Source organism: Betta splendens, chromosome 2 (genome assembly GCF_900634795.4).
Source record: "Betta splendens chromosome 2, fBetSpl5.4, whole genome shotgun sequence".
Taxonomy (NCBI): domain Eukaryota; kingdom Metazoa; phylum Chordata; class Actinopteri; order Anabantiformes; family Osphronemidae; genus Betta; species Betta splendens.
The window spans coordinates 19,008,868-19,028,813 of NC_040882.2; the positions used below are offsets into that span (position 1 = coordinate 19,008,868).

Below are 19,946 nucleotides of genomic sequence, written 5' to 3' on the forward strand. Positions count from 1 at the left end.
AATATGTACACCGATGCCTCTCCGGGGACACGCTTTCTTGTCGGCAGCCATCTTGGATCAGAAGAGTTTCTTGCTAGAGTGGTTGAAGTAGCAGAAAACCAATAAAATTCATTTTATGTTGATTTTGGGTAGTGTCGAAAAAGCAACAACATCAAAGTCAAGCAGCAGAGAGTAACATTTCACATGTGAAAAGTTTTCTTACCTGAACCTTACATACTAAACGTTAGATAACTTTTCGAAAGCTAACTAAGGTAAGCTAAATACTAGCTAGGTTACTGTAAATCTTAATAGTCGGCATATAGAAGAATAAAGTTTATAAGTGAATATTTGTCTGTGGACGTCACAAAAGCCCGAGTTTAGATATAATAGAATTACTTACTGTTAAAGAACTACATACTGTACACAGACAACACATTTTTGTATTATATAAAAGTGGTGCAACTTAGAAGGTGTTTGTATGCATTTTATCTTACGTTTATATAGTTCAAAACCTGTTGCCTTGTTGTAATGAAGCAGAGATCAAAACAAGAGCTTATTAAATACATTGCAGTGTCTCACCCTCCTTCTAAGGAAGGTTCCTGGAAATGTTACTGAAAAGAGTCTAAACATTACCTGGTATTTAGTTGTCTATTACTGGACGGTTTCCATTACACACTGATAGGGGCCATGGAAAACCAACCTTTGATAAAGTACCAGCAAGCTATAAAACCATTTCATTTTATAAAGAAAAGATAGTAAACCATACACAACCGAAATATTTAACATTTAGTCAGGGGTAAAATAATCGCATCGCCTGCTCACATGGCCAGTTTGTAAGTTAATAATAATGCTTTTTGCTCAGTCTGTTGGACTAGACTTCAAGTTTCAGAGTCACCAGGAGGCATAAGTGTTTTGTTTAGTACATTATGAGCATCCAGGTACTGAGGTAATCTTAGCTTTCTGTTGAAAGTCAGTGTGCCAGAACACATTTGAGACTTAGAGGCACAATGTTAAGCAAGCGTCCACAGTCACACACAGATTAACATTGCTGCTGCATTTACACCGGATTCCTTGTCGTCGATGACGTCAAAACTCTCAGGCTTAGCTGATTTTCTAGTTCACGTACGAAAGCGGAACCGTTGTGCAATATTAGTTTGAGAAACTCTGCGAGGAAGAAAACATATCTGAGACCACGGCAGTTACATGAACACATTTTTATTGCAATAGCTCTATCGAAAGCAAAAAAGTTTTGATAAATATAAACACTATGCCGATGCTCAAATCGCCTCTGAGTACCCCTCCTGCCCCCCTTTTTCCTCCGTGAGGAAAAAAAAGAGAACCAAAAAAGAGAAGGAAAAAAACAAAAACAAAAGGAGGGGGCATCTCGCGAGGAGCCAATCATAACATGAAAAAAGCGACAAATTGAATTTTCCTTATTTACAGTAGGTTCATTTCCACCACTTCCATTTTTTTGTCTTTTTTCTCGTAAATAGGACATAATGTCGCTGGAAAATAATGCACATACGAAGGATCACACCTCCACAGTATTTTTTTAACTCTCTTTCTTGTAAAGCTAATAAACATCAGCATTCAACTCGGAAAATAAGAACACAGGTAAGCAGGGAAAAGTGGGGTTTGCTTTTTCCCCTCCTAAATCCTCAGAGTCCTCAAATAGAAGAAGAAATATCGAACCTGTGCCTGATAGCAGGGCAATGAACATCATCTTCATGGTTGCCATCAACAGCATTTCCAACTGTTAACTGTACTACACAGCAGCAAATAAACTGTAATATAGATACAAAAAAATAAACATTAGGCAGAGGTCGTTACCCATTTCTTTATACAAATAACTGCAAAATGCCTATGTACTCTTAAAAAAAATACCACTGTATCACTTTGTTTTCAGCGAAACAAGGTTGCCCAGGTACAACGAAACAACCAAAAATAAGATGATTATTTCCCCACTGTAAACTAGAATACAAAAGAAATTGAAACATTAGAGGAAAAAGGAAACAAGTTTGCATAATGATGCAGTACCCTAAGTCTTCTCTGCAAGGATTATATATTTATGTGAATATATTACGTAGGTCTAATTTCTCTCTCAATTCTCCGCCCTTTTACATTTGAGTTTCAGATTCTGTAACATTGAGGTTTGATAGTTGCCAAAATAAACAGATTCTGTGTAAAAGTAATTCAAATGTGATGCAGAATTTAACGGGGGGTTAAACATGAAGGCAAACAGACGTCATGACATGTGTTTTTGAATAAATTGAGGGATTCTTCCAAAAGTCCCCCAAAGTCTACGTTCTGATATTTCTGCAATAGCGGTTAAAACTAACAAAGCGTTTTGCTGTAGCACAGTACAAAAAACATTTTCCAAACAGCATTATTTTCTGTTTAAGTTTGGATTGCTGTAGCTGTATACTTGATTCTTTGTTTGTTCAATAGGAAAAGGGGATGAAAATATCTCAGATTGTTCTTAATTGTACATACAAGACACATCACAGGCTTAAAATGTTTTAACAGCGTTTTGTGGATTTTATGTTTATAGTTGAAAACAAGGAGGATGTGCATCTCCAGTGGGCAACATGGCAGCGCAGGGTTTTGACAATCTGCTGGAGAGTTTCAGTTTTATTTCAGTGATTAAAACTGAACAAAGTTGGTTAACAACTAATCTTAATCAGTGAACTAAAGAAACCTTTGACACCCTGTAACATACTTGCCCTGACGACCTGGACTACACCTATCTGATAATTCCCACGAAGGAAAACAACAAAGCTCTAACAACACGTTGATCAATCTATTGACAGGTGTCTACTGTTTACATCATTTATCAGGCAAAAATACAAACCAATATCCATTTTCAGCTGAGTTTTACTATTATTTTGCAGCTTTGGGGTGTGGTTCGCAGAAGTTTTTTCCTTTCAGAAGTACAGCAGCCATAAAAAAAAAACAAAAAAAACAAAAAAAAAGCTTGAATTTCTGAAAATGGGCCTCTAGATGTCAAACAAACAACCTCTGTAACAACATTTCAATGCGAAAATTTTTAATTGTATAAAAAAAAAAAAAAAAAACTTTACTTCCGGGGGAATCTCTGCAGTAAGCTGAAGATCTGAACAGCTCTCCAGAAACATTCATGATTACCGGGAGACACTTTTGCACCAGTTCTCCCTTCATGTTTTCAGGCAGGGTCAAGACAGCATTAGACGAGAGAATACTGAATAAAGTTCATGGGGCTATATTAGCGGTCCAGCACATTCCTCTGTGTGAAACCAGTTGTGTGGATAATAGGAGGTACAAATGCTAAATATGAGAATGTTACATGTGATGAAGAAGAGGCAGCAAGCTCCAGTGAAGAATGTGATTGATGTATGTGTGCGTGAGACTGTAACAGGGCAAGTATGCCCAGCACGCTGCACCTGGGGCTGGAGCTCAGGTTACTGGAAACCTCTTTACGTCACCCAGAGCCCATGACGGACAACTCAGCATGCATATGTGTGTGTCTGAAAAAGCCCAGACGTCACTAACAAAGACCCAAAATGAGGTCAAGAGGAGGTACCGTCGGATAAACTGGGCTGCTTGACTCCGTTAGGAGAGCGCGCATTCGTGCCACAGCCTCCAAAGTACAGTATACGATTCGCTTGCAGATGCGACGTGTGTGCATTAGGCGTGTGTTTGCATCTCGCTATATCGTCTGTACTTTGAGCGTTTACCTTTCACAGCATTGTGTGAGTGCATATGTCTGCGCTTGTGTAGGCTCCGCTGTCCCTCGCTGACCTGAACTGTGCTACGGACCACATGAGGTAAAATTAAAAGTCAAACAAACCACAACACCTGCTTCGCTTTACTCAACAGTTTTGTGTGCAAAACACTGAAAAAAATTGCTGAGCAGCTGCACCAGGGCAGGAAAAACCGGCCACAATCAAAAACCCTAGATCTCCCGAGTCTCAGGATGCTTCAATTAATGTCGAGGGCTATTTTGGCAAAAATGCTTATTCAGTTTTGCAGTGTAAGGAAAAACACCATCTCACATTTGTCCAACACGTAGCTCAAGCTAGCAGCTGGTTAGCATCACCGTCATCGTTGCTGTACAATAATACAGTCTAAATCTCTTTTATAGAGGAATAGCTGACAGATTCAAGAACTAGTCCTCTTCAGAAGTACCAGCAAAATCACAAATGACTAGTTTTACACGTCAACAGCTTCCAGCTAGTTGCTACTGGCTACTTCACTTTGCGAGAGTGGTGTTAATCCATTTCAACCATGGCAATACAGTAAATGAGCCTCCGCAAATATTGAACTATTCCTATAAAGTTGGATTTTCTTGGCAAAGCTGCATCCAGAGCCCTTCCAGCATTTGATTGGTTAGGATTTTCCTGTCCTGCTGAGTACCATCATGAAAACAAAGAAATGTTATCGGAATAAATGTACCTATTGCAAATAAATAATATGTGCTACAGAATAGGAGTAATGCCTTAAGGTTTACGTGTTGCATCACTGTGATAAACCCATAGCGACTCAGTACCGTAGCCCTGTGCCCCGCTGAAGCCATGGGACATGATAATCCAGAGGCAACTGGTAATGTGCCATACCTGATGTGGAAAGAATGAGAACAAGCAAGGTACCTGTTGTTTCCGAAGCTAAAATGGATCCAGCCATGAGCTCTTTAAAAAAACAAAAAACAATAATGTTGTACCACATTTTGTCCACAATAATAACTGTAATAACTGTACGATACTGTATTGAGGATGGATTATTCATGGAGTAAAAAATTAATCATAGAACATAAAAATTAATATTAAGTTTATCGTAGAAGACTGTACCATAATGCCTTTGCTTAGTACTCCATTCTCCCTTTTAATAATCTATGGAGAAGCAGAATCATCCAATAATAATGATCTTTAGTTCTGTTGATGCCCCTTGAGTCAAGTTCACTGACCACTGTCTGGTGAAAAAGTTCATTGATAAACAGGGAAGAAGCAGCGCGACAGGGAGCATTGATTGTGAGAAAGGGGGAAATGTTTAAAAAAAAATAATAACAACAGGACAAGCTATGCGTATAAAACACAAGAAAAATAAAAGATGAAATACACATAAAACAAACAAAAAAAGTGTTTTGTCATCTGTTGTGGATGATGTTGTTTCCTGCATCCAGAAGGGAGCAGCTTCTCAGTCTGGGAGGAAGGTCAGAGGTCATCCGGTGGGAGGGAGGTCAAAGGTCACAGGCAGAGTGATGAGGCGGATGGGAATCTCTGCCAGCGCGTTGCTCAGTCTGAGAAGGAAAGAGATTGTTGGTGAGTCGAGGGTCCTCGAGGGCAAAGAAAAACTCAGTACATGACGTCAACGACTTGAGTATGAAAAACAGTGATTGTTAATGTTTTTATACAAAGTGTACACAATGTAGATGGATTACGTCACATGGATGCTTGTAAGTAACAGGTATCCAGCTTCAGTGTAAACAAATGCACATGGTTTCTTGTACGTATCACAGAATCAAATAATTGATTCAACGAGGTGAAATGAATGTAATCACCAATAATGAGAATAATCATAAGATGAAGCTGTTGAAGTGAGGAGCATTTATAAACATCAGCTGCAACATGCAGCTGCTAAGATAAATGAAGGAATGCTTAGCCTGACGTGACCCCTCCACACACAGGACCAGGAATGTGGCTGGTCCACTGACGGGTTATGGGCCCACAGTATTAGTTGTTATTGGACATTTTGGTGCTCTGTGGTGCTGACTAATTTTATCTGGAAGCCGACAGACTCCGGGCGCAGTGAACGCGGCTGCTGAGGGATGAAAACATTCCTCCTTCATGTTTTGGGGATTTTGCTGAAGTGGGTCGGGGGAACGGCGAAAGCCTTTTAGGAGCTTAATTGACAGCTAGCAGCGACCCTCACCACGCTGCTAAATGAATTTGTCTCTCGTCCATCGCTGTGGCAGAAAACAGAGTGATAAACAAATCCCCCGCAAATCCTTTTTCACTTAAAGGTCACTTAACGCTGAAACAATATTAAACAGGGACAAAGTACGAGAGAGGGAATGAAGCCACAGATTCCCTGGAGGAAACAGGTGCTTATCATCACACCAAAACAGTGTGTGCAGTGTGTTTTGGCTTTGATACAGCAGCAACTGAGTTATGTGGAGTGTCAAAGCTTTCAGACAAGCAACACCAATATCAGACATGTCTGAGCAGACAGCTTGGCTCAAACTACACTTTGTATATCAAAAAAAAAAAAATCAGCTGGTCTGGTAAATAAAGCGAGCGCGGTCAATAAACTGCATTTAGCTGCTTTCCAGCCGACACACACACACAGTTTGTTTCCTGTCCCGCTATCGTGGCCAGGCCTGGGCCGTCAGGACAGCTGTTTTGGAGCGGCCCCCGATGACCCCGCCAATGGTCGGCGTCCAGCTGGGTTATTCCACTGAGCGCGAGGCTTTGTCTGACACAACAATGTGAGCAGCGCGCCACAATACAGATGCTTTGACAGGGGGCACTGCTGGAATGCTCCTCCTCTGTTTGTTGGCCACGGGGACGGCTGAGCGAATGCGCCGATAGAAGTACGCAGGGACGGGACAGGGACTTAGCAGAGACTAAGCACAACCGCTCCAAGCAAACTTCAGCTAAAGGAAAGGCCGGCATGTCTAACGCTGGGCATCTGTTGCAAGCACTCAGTGTAAACCTGCTGTAAAAAACCCAGACAGCAACATGTTGGATAAGTCGGGCACCTGGAAGGACCACAAACTCAGACAGAAATTAATTAAATACAGGCTGAGAGGCCACAACCTGGACATTGACACAAGTGGACACAACCTTGGTAACCCAGAGAAAACAAACGAATGTCTGCCAACAAGAAGCAGCACAGACACAGAAAACGCATCTCAGCTCAAACTACTATTGTGTTATTATCTGGTGATTACAACCAAAAACCACACAAAACCGCACCAACAAGAGAGAGTAGCAGGTACATATTTCAACTTTTCCAATGATTACTCATCTAATAGACACAGCCATGTCGTCACACTGCAACCTGCACAAAACCAAAATAAAACTCAAATACTCAAGTAGTAAGTAAGTAAGTAAGTCAGTATGGAGCATTGCCCAAGATGAAAACCAGCAGTAAAACATGAGGGTTTTCTCATTTTAGCCGTTAAACAATATCGAACAGTGATACATGACGTATGACAGGTGAGTTTTTGCTTCATATTAAATCTCTCTATTGGCAAAACACGTAGGCACTTTATTGTGAAGCAGCTATAGAAAATGCATGTCTCATAATAAAAACCCGGCTTTGTTTACAATTTTACACATGATACAATAGTGTCTTGGCCTTTTTGCTGCAAACCTTTCAGTGGGTCAGTTTTCAATGTTGCTGTTGGAGGAGACGCAAGAAGATAAAAACAGGCTTCTACTGCTGTTTGTGCACTGTTAAATAGTTCATCCAGGACAGTGACATGAAGCCCAGTTGTCTTTATTTTTACTACATTCTGAATCATTATACTTATAGTGTAAACAACAAGCTTTGGCACTGCTTTACTTAATTATAGTCAAAACTATAAAGCAAACTTCCATTTGAATTTATGTGAGAGAGAGAGCGAGCGAGCGAGCGAGCGAGCACAGTCTGAGGTCTCCGGGTTTCTCTGCGGTGCAGGCGTGGACTCTGATCAAAACAACACGGGCCCGAATGACCTGAGCTGAACTCCAAATCACACACGCGCGCCACCAACTCGCCAAACACCTGCAAAGACCAACGGCCTGTTGTGCTGCGGCGGCAGCGGTGGCACCGGCAGGTGTTCCCAGATGTGCCCTTCGCCTTCCCTCCCACCGTGCCGCTCGGCCCTTCCTTTCTCTTTCTGTCTCTAAGCCCCATTTCCCAGCAGGGACAACAGATAAAAGTAGTGTAACGCGTTGACCTGACACGAACCGGCGTGACAGCTGCGGCCTGGGGAACGGGAGAAGACGGGGATTTGATTTGAAGCTTGACTTCCTGGGTTCAGGTTTAGTTCATATTAGGGTCTTTAGCTTGGGTAGGTGTGGCATCGCTAGAGGTCAAATAATGCCCTGGATGTGAGTAACACTGACTGCCAAAACCCGGTGGACGGACAAGGTTTCACTGCAGTGGAGGACGTTTAGGTGGCCGATGGTAAAACCACAGAAAGATGACATTTTTAGTGGGTGACTCATGTTTGCCTTCAATTTGCCTTTGCTTCAAAGGCAAATTGAAACTGACACTATCATGACATAAACTGTTGAAGAAAGAGGGAAAGTTCATCACCGTTCATATGCATGGAATTTAATCTGCGCCTTAAGTTGAAGCCGACTGCATTTAGATGAGGATGAAAGGCAATATAACACAATTTCAACTAAGGGAAACCAGACAGACGCACAAACTGTGCAAAGGCTCCCAGCCGATTGGACGTGACAGCAGCCGACACAAGGTCTGACGCACACAGAATGCATTTGTACACCGCATTCAGACTCCAATAAACGTATCTAATGCCACATTCCAGTAAGTCGCGGGTCACTCTAGTAAAACCCTGCTTTATCATTACCGTGTGTTTGAGGGGCCCGTAGGAGGCGGGGAGGGGGGGGGGTGATTGAGTAATGCTCAGGACCACCGATGAAATCTACACTCTGTAACTAAAAACTGGTGGAACAGGGAGACCACATAGCGGACGTGTTTAGGTCCATTTATTACTCATGAGACAATATTTCCTTTTAAGTAAACTCTGCATGACGGACACAGTTACACGCACCATAGCGACGCTTCTAAATCTTATTAATTACCTAGCTGCCTTCTCTCAGACTAGTTCCTTCCTGCACCGGTCTGAAAATGTCTTGATAAACCTGTGCAAAATGAAACAAAATCAAAGAAAAAGCTGCTAGTTGTTGTAAACTCTATGAACCCCCCCCCCCTTAAATTCAGCAATACCCCAGAAATGAACCCTGCTAGCACAAACGCTGCAGCCCTTTCAGCTCCACAGACCCCAGCCCTACGCACCCAAGCCTCTCGCTGCAGCCCACCCATGCGAAGGCAACGTAGTGTTTTAAATCAGGGTGATCAAACAAAGTTATTTTAAGAGTATCTCCTAAGTGCACACTAAAACCGGCATCCGGGGGGGAAAAACATCAGCCTCCAGGCAGCGCTCAGGGATCCAACCATAATCCCTCCTGTGACAGTCAGAATGTTGGCTTAACGTGAACGTCACTGTGCGCATCCGTGATGCTTGAGATTTTAAACATCTGCGGGCAAACATAACCGGCTATTTAACAGCACCAACTACTTCTGAATGCAACACATACACACCAAGCGAGAAGAGGGGGGGGGGGGTCCTGTTACAAGCAGCGCATGCCTCGGACCCCTCCATAAATTTGTGTCAGTCTAGGAATAGACGAGTAAATATAGAAAGGAGAGAGAGGAAAAGGGCAGCCTGGGAGCATCTTCCTCCTGCCTCACACTCTGCCTAACCCTTTGCCACCTCCGGGCGCGCCCGCTCCCTGTGGCGTGGCCCGGCCCGGCCCGGCCCGGCCCGGGCCACAGGGAGCGGGCGCGCGGGGAAAAAGGTTCCCACCGCTGCCACGCGTCTACGGGCGACGCCCGCCCGCCCCCTTCCACCTGCTGCTGCTGCTCCGCCACCAGCGCTGCTGAGTCATGTTCCGCTGCCTGACCCACCTCCAGGCAGAAGCGCCGCAGCCACCGACTTCCCCCAAATAATAGCGTAAATAATACCGAACCAGAAGCTGAGAGCCACGAAGCGCCGTCAAACAAGCCAATATAAGTTTGAAAAAGTTGAAACACCATAAAACTTTCTCTGTCGTCAGAAAGAAAAACACAGCTGAGTGTGAGAAACGTTTGACAAGGACAACGGCTGCCTTGGCTAAAGTATTACACAAATGCCTACCCTGAGATCCTTTATGCCGACACCTTTATACCTAATAGGTTGTGATCAAGCTAAAAAGATCAGTAACAGCCTTTATTTGGACCATATACATTTTAACACTTCACCATCAGGATAAAATGGAAAAACAACAGCCCGAGAGTCACAAGATGCAAAAACAATGCAGGCGCATTTTGGAATGTTTTAACTATTCATCTTTTTTATCGTATGCAATAAAACACAACAATACGCCCTTTACAGCACGCACCACACACTCAAACGTCTGGCTTCGCTACTGAACGATGCCATAAGTCTCCAAAGACCTGATAACTGTGCATGAGCCTCTGGCCCCTGAATGAAGACGTGCGTGTGATCTTCTAAGTGGACATAAATACTCAAAGTGCGAACAGGCACATGATACAGAGCTAAGAGATGGCTTTAACTCCACGGCCTGGTCTATACTGAGCAGCAGGTGAGACCTTTAGGTGTAAATCTCTGCTGCGCTGCAGTCAACCGAGCTGCTATTTGGGTTCACGCAGCCAAACACCACTACAGCTGAAGTGCATTTGACAAAACATTCGCGATGACGACGCTGAAGCGGCTCGAACTATGGTGACACTGATTTTGACCCGCACGCAAAATAAATATTTATGCTTCATCCACTTGGTTGAAAACTAAAACTGTCTGATAGGTCTAAGACTTTCTTGTCTTATGACAATACTGCTAATACACATGCTGAACGTTTGAGCTGGGTGAAAGTAAAGCTACTATGCAACTGTCATTTTAAAAGCAAAAACCATCTGGTTTGGGTTTGCTGAAACCAAACTAAACACTGGTTTTCCCATCTACATCCAAGAACCTAAGAACCTGAACATCCTACCCTGCATTCTGGGAAATCAAAGAAGGGGCCCATGGATTTTTGTATGTACAGTTATACAGCACAGTAAACAAACACTTTTTTTTTATTTCCAGTCTAATGTGAACATGCTTTCTGCATTATTAATTCCACATTCCACACACACAGCAGGACAGAATGCTAGTCTCCCCTCCCCTCTCTTCACCGGGTCAATGATCCAGGTGTGCCTGTATCGACGGCGCAGCTGAGTGGGAAGGTGGGAAGTCGCATTCCTGAGAGATGATGATGCTGCGTTTCCTCTCTGCCCCGCTGTGTGCCTCGACACGCCGCCGCCGCCGCAGTTACAGTGCGCCATCACAGGCCGCCCGCCATGACTCAGCACGCGCACGCGCACCCACGCACGCACGCGCGCACGCGCGCACACACACACACGCGCACACACACACACGCACACACACACACACGCACACACACACACACACACACACACACACACACACACACACACACACACACACACACACACACACACACACACCTGCCTAGATGCGGAGTCAGAGACTGGTCACGGTCCTGTAATCTGTGAGCGAGAGCGCAGGCGTGGATTAACGTTTCCCAAAGCGAGCTCGAAGCGCGTGAACCGGCACAGACACGCACGCGCATGCTTAATGGAGCTGCTGGCTGCAATGGGAGACAAAAGCACACAGAGACAGATGGACAAACACAAACAATGGGACGCGCAACAGCCAACACACATTCTGAGCGCCGCCGTCGCTGCGATAAACACGTGAGTCGGTCGAGACTCGCGGAGGAGCCTGACTCGCGCTCCTGCAGACACGCGCTGAGGGGGGAGGCGACAGCATGGACGCGGGGAGGAAGCGACGGAGGACAGGGGAAGAAGAAGATGAGCCAAGGCGAGAGGGTGCGCGAGACGCAGGGACGATCAAAGAGGAAGCGAGAGACTGGAATGGAGTCAAAACATCCCCCTGATCCGCGTCCCCGCCGTCTGCAGCGCCGGCTTCAGACACGACCTCAGCAACATCAGCCTGGCGCGTCTCCCTGCTGCTCGCATCCCTCATCCTGCTGACCATGCCTCAGCATTATCAGGAACAAACGTCACGTCAGTGCCTCAACACACAACGCGTTGCACAGAGACAGCCTACATCTGATATGTTAGAAACTTCTTTCTGCTCCGCTCTGCCTTGTTTGAAGCAAAAAAAAAAACAAAAACACACACACAAAACCGATTCAAAACCTACAAAATATTTATGTTTATGTGTTTACAAGAATCTCGTGAGCTACTCAGACGCTCACAAAGACGCATTTAGTGGCTGATCTGCTCACTACGGTGTCAAAAAGCTGTTTAATTAACACCTCTCGCCGTCTGAATAAAGTGCGCTCCACTCTGCCGGTGCCAGGGTAGCGCTCTGTGAGGTGTGCCGCGTGTTGTGCCATCACACTCGCTGCTCCTGCTGGCACTGCATTCCTCCGTGTTTTCAGTAAATAAATCCAGTTTTTTGTAGCAAAGTGTTTCACATGACAAAGGGGGTTTTAAGCACGCACGCACACACACACACACACACACACACACACACCCATGCATTCTGCACAAGCTGACACAAAGGAAGCTGCTGCACATGCACAGACAGGCAGCGAGAGACGCCTTCAGCCTCAGAGAAGAGGAAGCCGAGGTCTCTTTTTTTTGGGTGACTCGGTCCACGCATGACCTCAGATAAACCTCGCCTCGCTGCGCGAGCTCAGCTCGTCGTCTACCGGGCGGCTGGCACACGCACAGCCTTTAAGGTGAACCACATATTGGTGCCACTTCCTGTAGCAGCGTACACTTCAGCTCCCTGGACAGATGCCTTCAAAGACAACGGCTGGCTGCTCAAAGCTCCTGAACACAGGCTCGTCAAGATCACAGAGACCTGCCTGAAAATAGATTCACTAGAGGGGCTGTCAATTGATATAGTGGGACTAATAATAGAATGCAGGACTTTGGAGTTATTTTGGATTTGGTGGAGGAAACAATCTTGACACCTATTCTCTTTTTCTCACACATGAATCCCACACAAAGAAAAAACTGTTTTTCCTTAGCTGTGTAATTCTGCCACCAAATATGATTATGAAAGTCGAGAAGGGCTCTTTTGGCAAACCACACGACCCAACTCCACACACGAATAAGCAAACAATAACTCACCCTTGGTTGTTGCGGTGACTCCATCGGACTTGGTGAAGTCAATACTGGCATAGGCTCCGTTCTCTGGCAAAGGCGCTGCGCCCATCGCTGCCACCGAGCTTCCGCTGCTGCCGCCAGCTCCCGGTGTCGTGGATCCCGTGTTGCTCCCGTCCTCCCTCAGCTCCAAGGCGATGTAGTTCAGGCCGTTCTGGTAGCCCACGGACATGTTTCTGCACATCCTAGCAGCTCCGGAGGAGGAGGTCGTCGAGGGGCTCGTCTCCGTGGCTCTTGCTGGAGCATGGTGAGATGACAGGTCGCCCAGACCCTCCACAGACGTCCACACGCTGTCAAAAGACGCTGAGCTGGCCCACCTGGAAGCTTGGCCCTCCGTTAGGTAAGATCCATTGGGGGCTGTGGGGTTTGCCAGTGTGGGGTGGGTGCTCGAAGACGAAGGGCCTCCGCCAGAGGGAGTTGAATTAGAGGAGGAGGTGGAGGAAAATGTCTCTGAGCTGTGTCTCCTCCTGCCCTGGGGGTCGGCTCGAACCACCTTAGGCTCTAGCTGATGTGTCTGCGTCCTACCCGGGCTCGTTGCGGGCAGCGGAGGGGAAATGGAGGAGGAGGAGGCAGAAGGTGTGTGGCCATAGCGTCCCTCAATCACACAGAGATGCTGCAGCATGGCCGTGGGGCCCGTTTGTATCCTCTCGCCTCTGCTGAGGTTAAACGTCATGTCCGTGTAGTCGTCCCCCATTGACCTCCAGTGACCTCCTGCAGGAACTCCAGGGGATGCTGCAGAGCTACTAGCAAGGGGTCTGATATAACTGGGAGGGTTCCACGGAGCAACAAGGCTCGGCCTGGGTGACTGGTTTTTACTCAGACATTCAGCGCTGTCCTGCTGGTCTGCCCCCACCTCCACACTCATATAGTCCTGGTGGATCTGGGGCTGGGGAGGAGAGCAACGGGGGTCACTGGATTCCAGGGAAGGTGCTTCGTCTTGGGTAGAGAGAGCAAAAGCAGAAGACTGTTGTTGGTCAGGGTAGTGATCCCCAAACTCAATATTGATATACTCTCCAGGACTGGAAGGTCTATCAGATGAGCTGGCAGGAACTGAGGTCGCAGTGCCTGCTGATGCTATTGAGGGCTCACTAATCCGACCGTGGAAACTTCTCCTTCCTAAAGGAAGCCGGTTGGGTCTCACAATGCGCCGGTCAGCCATTGCTGCGGTTGTGTGGTGAGCTCCATAAGGCGGCGGTGGGTGTGAGGGAGTGGAGGTGCTACTTCCTCCTCCACCCCTCCTCTCTGGCGTGGATGTCGAAGCGGAGGCAACTGATGAATAGACTGGCTTGGCAGGAGAACTCATAGGAACATACTCCCCGTACTCATTCTCATCTTTCTCTCTTGTGGGAGCTTTGTAGGAGCGGGGAAGGGAGAAATAAGGACTGTAAGACTTTGGGGTGCCCTCAGGTGTGCCAGGCGTGTAGTACCCACTGCTGCCTTCATTTACAAGCTTATGGGCCCCACTGCTGCTGTATGACATGTCCATATATTCTCCATTCTCAGGTCTCTCTGCTATGCTGTCACTCCCATTCGCGCCAATTATGCTAGAGCTACTGTGAGGGCTAGGGGATGCCTGTACTGGGGAGGGGGAGCTGCCCCCTGGGAGCATCATCATGTAGCCATGGGAGTCTGTGGAGGACTGGGACTGGACTTGGGGGTAGTGGTGGGCTGAACGTGCTAAAGATGGACTATGAAACTGGGGAGAGTTGGAGACGTGTTGGGAGTAGGAGGTGGGTTGCATAGGCATGTAGTCAGGGGGGGTGTCCCGAGGCGAGGCGGCCACGCCACACATCATGGGCATGTAGCCGCTGTCTTCCTTGGCTGACGACGAGAGGGGAGGGCGTTCGCTTCCGGCCTCCGTCCGGGACAGCGTGGCGGGACGGCTTTGCTGGCTGTGCTCAGAGCAGGAGCTGTAGTCGGAGCGGAGAGAGGAAGAAGAGGAGGAAGGGCCGCCGCGGAGCAGCCCGCTGCCGAATGGCAACACCGCGTCCGAGCATTCATCCAATGAGAAGTTGGTCTGGGTCATTTTCTGGTAGACTGCCACCCCCGAGCCACCGGTTGCACCGGCGGTGGGTCTAGAGAACGAGTGCGTCCTCCTCCTCAGCGACGATGACGAGAAGCGCTCGTCCTCTGTTGTTGATGTGCTCTCGTCTCGTGGCGGGTCGCCTCCACTGTTGTTTCCACACGCCCCGGAGGCGCCGAACACCTCCCGGTTCCAGCCCATGGCCATGTAGTCGTTCAAACAGTTCTCTTCTCGGATCGGTGGGGTGTTGCCCAGCGAGTCCGGCGTGTTGCTCCGCACACGAAAGTAGCGGAAATCGCCAGGGCTGGAGCCGTATTCATCCGAGGAGTTGAAGCCCCCATCGGACGGCGAGCCGCATATGGAGGCGCTCGACGGGCGCGTGAGCGTGTCGGAAACCGAGCCGTGGCCGCTGCTGGAGGACACGCTCACGGGGCTGGTGGTGGAGGGGAAGTGGGAGACGGGCAGCGAGGCGGAGCGGGCGTGGTACGTGGACGACGCCCCGGGGATGGCTCGCACGTAGCGCCCCCCTCCGGTGCTGGTGCCGGCGTTGCCGGTGGCGACGCCGCCCGCGCCGCCGCCGCCCGCCTCCTGGCGGCCGTGCTGGACGCGCGCCGAGTTCAGGTGCACCAGGCTTCCTGTGGCGGAGCGGAACGGCCGGTTCATGGTGCCCTCGCCTTCGCTGGACGTGCGGAAGCGATACCCACTGGCCCTGGAGCTTTTGGTGGACGGCGGCGTGCCCACGACGGACTCCGTCCTCGACCGGCGCTGCAGGCCCGTCTGGCTGGGCGGCAGGTTGCCCAGGTGGCGCCGCGTGGTGATAAAAGGCATGGGGTTGGAGCCCGACGACTGGCTTTTGCTCCGGGGCCGGAACTCTGCGAAGGCCTTCAGCGCTTTCATCGTCTCCAAGATGGTCTCGTGCATGTTCTGGGCCACAACGGAGTCGTCCACCTGCATCCATATCTCGCCGGGCCCAATGGAGGAGGAGCGGCCCACCTCGATGAAAAAGAAGCTCTCTGAATGTCCACAACGCCGGATGTTCATCAGCTGCAGGTTAACGCAGGGCGTTTCAGAGTTCAACTTCACCAGGTGAATGGTTTTAGTTGAGAGGCAAAGCCGGTAAACACCCGTGAGGTTTTTAGTCTGACCCAGTCCTTTGGGCTTCACATTCACCTGCCACACCTCTTTGAACACAGTACCGGGGGTGACCGTCCCATAGCCATCATCCAAGTCATCAGAATCCACGTGTCCCTTTTTGCCCTCACTCATCAACTCACTCACGGCTACGTACCAGTCCTCCTGCTCCTGCTCGTTTTCGGCCACAATAGCGAAGTACTCGTCCTTCGTGTAAAGGGCGATGAGGTGTTTGTTTTTGGAATCCGCCCTTTTGTTCACCGTGAAGCACTGGTACAGGTAAATCACCCTTTTCGGGGGCGAAGGGGCGACCGCTCCCCCGCTGGCGGCGGCCGCGACCGCGGAGCGCAGGCTGCTCCTGAATTTCTTCTCGCTGTCGTAGTACTCCAGGCGGCTCGGCCCGAGGTGGCTGGCCGCGCGCAGCACGAAGAAGCGCTTGTGCCCGTGCTTCTGCTTCCTCAGGTAGCCGCATTTGCGGATATCGTCCACGACGTCCGAGGTCCCGGCGGCGTTCACGCTCGCGTACACGCCGCCGCCGCCGGCGGCTGAGGAGGAGGAGGCGGCGGGGTCCGCGGCGGCGTGTACCTGGCTGAGGGTCGACGCCGAGGAGGAGGAGGAGGAGGCGGCTTTCCTGCCCGGGGACTCGGCGACGCTCTCCCCGGCAACATGCTGCTGCGGCGCCAGCTGATGGTGAGCGGGCTGCTGTTGATCACTCGGCGGTTGTTGGTGGTGGTGGAGGTGGCTGGAGGGCGGTAATTGTTGAAGGAAACGAGCGGCACCTCCTCCGCCGCCGCCGATATTAATTAACGGGGAAGGGGGTTCCCCGGCGGAGCCGTCTCCGTTAGCGGCGGTGGTCGCCGTTTTCGTGCCCGTGTCCCTCTGCTGACTCTCCACCATCAACATCGCTGCCTTTCCTTCCTGGTAATTTGCGAAATTCGCCATCAGAGAGCACAATCAAAGGTCACTTCACTAGCGAACTAATCCGAGTGGACCTAGACCCCATTCTTGTTTTGGGAGACGAGCTCCCGAGTCCGGCTAGGCCAGCTAACGTTGACTTAGATTTGCAATCCACACGTACCGGCTTTGTTATTCCGCCAAGAAGACGAGTCCCTTTGCGCTTCTAGCAGCGAGGCAGATATTCCAACGCGAGCGTTCTTCACGGCGCGAGCCCTACCGTGTGCAACATGACCACATTCAGCAGTATTGCTTTAATCGGGAGGCTCCTGCTAGCTCGGTTAGCAATCCGTTCCCTTCTCCTCCTGTACACATCTCTACGGGCAAAAGCACAAACAACACATGACCCCTTGCGTCACCGACCGAACGGGAGGAACAAAGGGGCGAGCGCGGGCTCCCATTGGTCCATCACTTTGATTGACGCACGGCGACAGGCGTCGCGGCCAATCGTTGCGGGACATTAGTGCTTTGCGTCAATAGCGCCATCCAGTAAGGTCGCGGAGAGTTTTACAGAAGTTAAAAATAGGCGGTGACAGCGGAGGGCTTATCTGGAGTCGCTTGGGTTGTGTTGCAGTGGTGGTGCAAGAATTTATACCTTTACTTAGATAAACGTACTGTTACGACATAGCGAAGATGCCTCGTTGTCCAGTGAAAACACAAGCAGTAGAAAGATGAAGGCATGAAGGCATATAAATGCCTTAGATACAAAAAGTATCTATTGTTAGTAGTATTATTGTTAAACTTTTATAAAGAGCTCACAACTGCTAACAATAAAATATAGAATTTATATTTAAGCACTGTGATCACACATAGATAGTTAAATATAAAGTAAATACATTTTATTAATTAATCATTAATAAATAAGTAATTTAGAAGAAACATTTTGACTTCAGCATCTGAATATTTCTACCACCAATGTTGCATGGAAGAAAAACTTCTAAAATATTTCTTAAACAGTAAACAGTGAATTTGCTAAGGGTTTTAGTGCTGCACAAGGGAAGGGTTATGACACACAGCTGCTTACAAAAAATGCCTTGTGAAATATGAAGTAGAAATAACAAAATTAATCTGACTTAGAGATAAAACAATACATCATTTATTGTGTTCTTTTATTTAATTGTCTATTATCACCCCTTTGACTTTGATTTTCTTCTGCAAACAAAAGGTGGTTAGTCTATTTACTCATACCCTGAGCTGGTGGTGGACCTGCTTCAGCCATGGGACAAGCCACTGGTGAGTTCAGATACAGCAGAGCTCAGCCACAGCTTCAGCCAGTGCAAAGTCAGCTGGGTCGACTTCAAAAGGCCTGCATCGCATTTAACTAAAGCTTAGCCAAACCTAATTAAGGCATGGGCAAACCCTCGTTTGTATAAATACACGGTATATTTTGTCACCCCGGGGTAGCTATGTGTGGCACTAAACGTTTAGTTAGAGAGCACTCGTGTGCGACCACGGACACTCAATCCTCTGATGTGTTTTCCACGAGAACCTACGCACGAGTAATTGAGGAGCGCTCCTGTTTGCCCGGGGGAGGAAACCCCGATCATCCACACTGTGGAGAATGTCATCCCCGGCTTTCCAGTCCCCAAGCACACTCCACATGCAACAGTTTGCTGGATGCTTTTATTCCAAACACCCTTGCGTATCATGAGTGGGATCAGCTACCAGTAGCTGCATCTATAGCCAAAAAATATCACCAGATGTTTGATGAAATATCAATGAGAACAGTCAAAATGGCTAAAATCATTAGCCCAAATTTTCACCTCTTTAACCTCTCGTTAAGGCAAAAAAACGGGCAGCGCCGGCCTCCAGTTTCTGTCACAATGACAGGCAGCTTCCAGTCGAGGCGACGGGCAACCCAACCCTTCCCTGGGGGAACATCAGCTGCTTTTCAAGGGAAGCCTGGTTCTGCTAAGCTCCAAGTGGCATGAGAGCAGTCTGGGGCTGCGAGCGAGTGGCGGCTCAACTCGTGTAACCCTCAACCTTTCGCATTGTTTTTGTTTCACTTTAATGTCGGACGATTCAGGCGTCTCGACGCACGGTAGATCCCAAAACTGACCACAATCCCACGTAGTGCTGACGCCTGACGACCACTAGTTTAACATGCCCTTCGTTCCGTTGGCAGTGTGACCTGTGTTTCTTATTTTCACAGGCATTTCTACAAAATGGCTGGGAAATGTACAGTGACAGTAGAAGAGAGGTCAGTCTCACTGGGAATGGAGGCTGAGTGTGTGTTCACCAGTAGCAGCAGCCACGGCTTAGTTCTCCTTCTGTCAGTCATTCATTCGATGTTTCAGATAATGATTGAACTCAGTTGTCTGGAGGTGCAGACAAACATTTGGGAGTTCAGACACTCGTTGTGTTAGATAACCTCAGTATAACAACCTGGGAGACATTTTAAGATAGAAAACAAATGTGACTTTTGGGATGACATTTGTCCTAGAACTTAGATTTAGCCCTTTGTAAAATTATTTGTTGTACAATATATTGGTACACGTGCTTGTATTTACTAACATTTATTTGAAATTTTTGTCTTTATGCTTTACTACCGACTTTATTATTTCTCCTACTACTACGGATTGACAATTCCCACTATACGGCGCCCCCTGCTGGTCACATCACAGCCTTACATTAGAGCCCCTGCTTCTATTGTACCCACAACAAAGGAGCAGAGCCAACGAAGCTGAAACACACACAATGAAGCACAAAGGAAAGCATGCTTCCTTTTGTTACAGCCCCAGTCTGTTGTTTCACAATAAACACAGTTGATACACTGCTGCTGTTGACGTTGCACTTTAAACCTATGCACAGTTTATTTACTTAACTGGCAACAACCTGCTGATATCGACACACACTTTTAAATGTTGCGTTTGCTGACTAGATACTT

General features: G+C 48.0%; 1 protein-coding gene across 2 annotated transcripts; it reads right to left on the reverse strand.

Annotated features, from left to right (window-relative positions):
• Positions 1-1,178: 1,178 nt before the first annotated feature.
• LOC114844848 (insulin receptor substrate 2-B) lies at positions 1,179-17,387 on the reverse strand. Of its 2 annotated transcripts, XM_029132512.3 has the most exons (3): positions 17,184-17,387; positions 12,919-17,023; positions 1,179-5,251 (listed from the first exon to the last, which is right to left on the reverse strand). In XM_029132512.3, exons 2-3 carry the CDS (start codon positions 17,006-17,008, stop codon positions 5,247-5,249), a joined length of 4,095 nt encoding a protein of 1,364 aa, XP_028988345.1. In that variant the 5' UTR covers positions 17,009-17,023; positions 17,184-17,387; the 3' UTR covers positions 1,179-5,246. The 2 variants fall into 2 exon arrangements, with proteins under 2 accessions (XP_028988345.1, XP_028988338.1); XM_029132505.3 differs by having other exon boundaries at positions 12,919-17,387.
• Between the last annotated feature and the right edge of the window lie 2,559 nt (positions 17,388-19,946).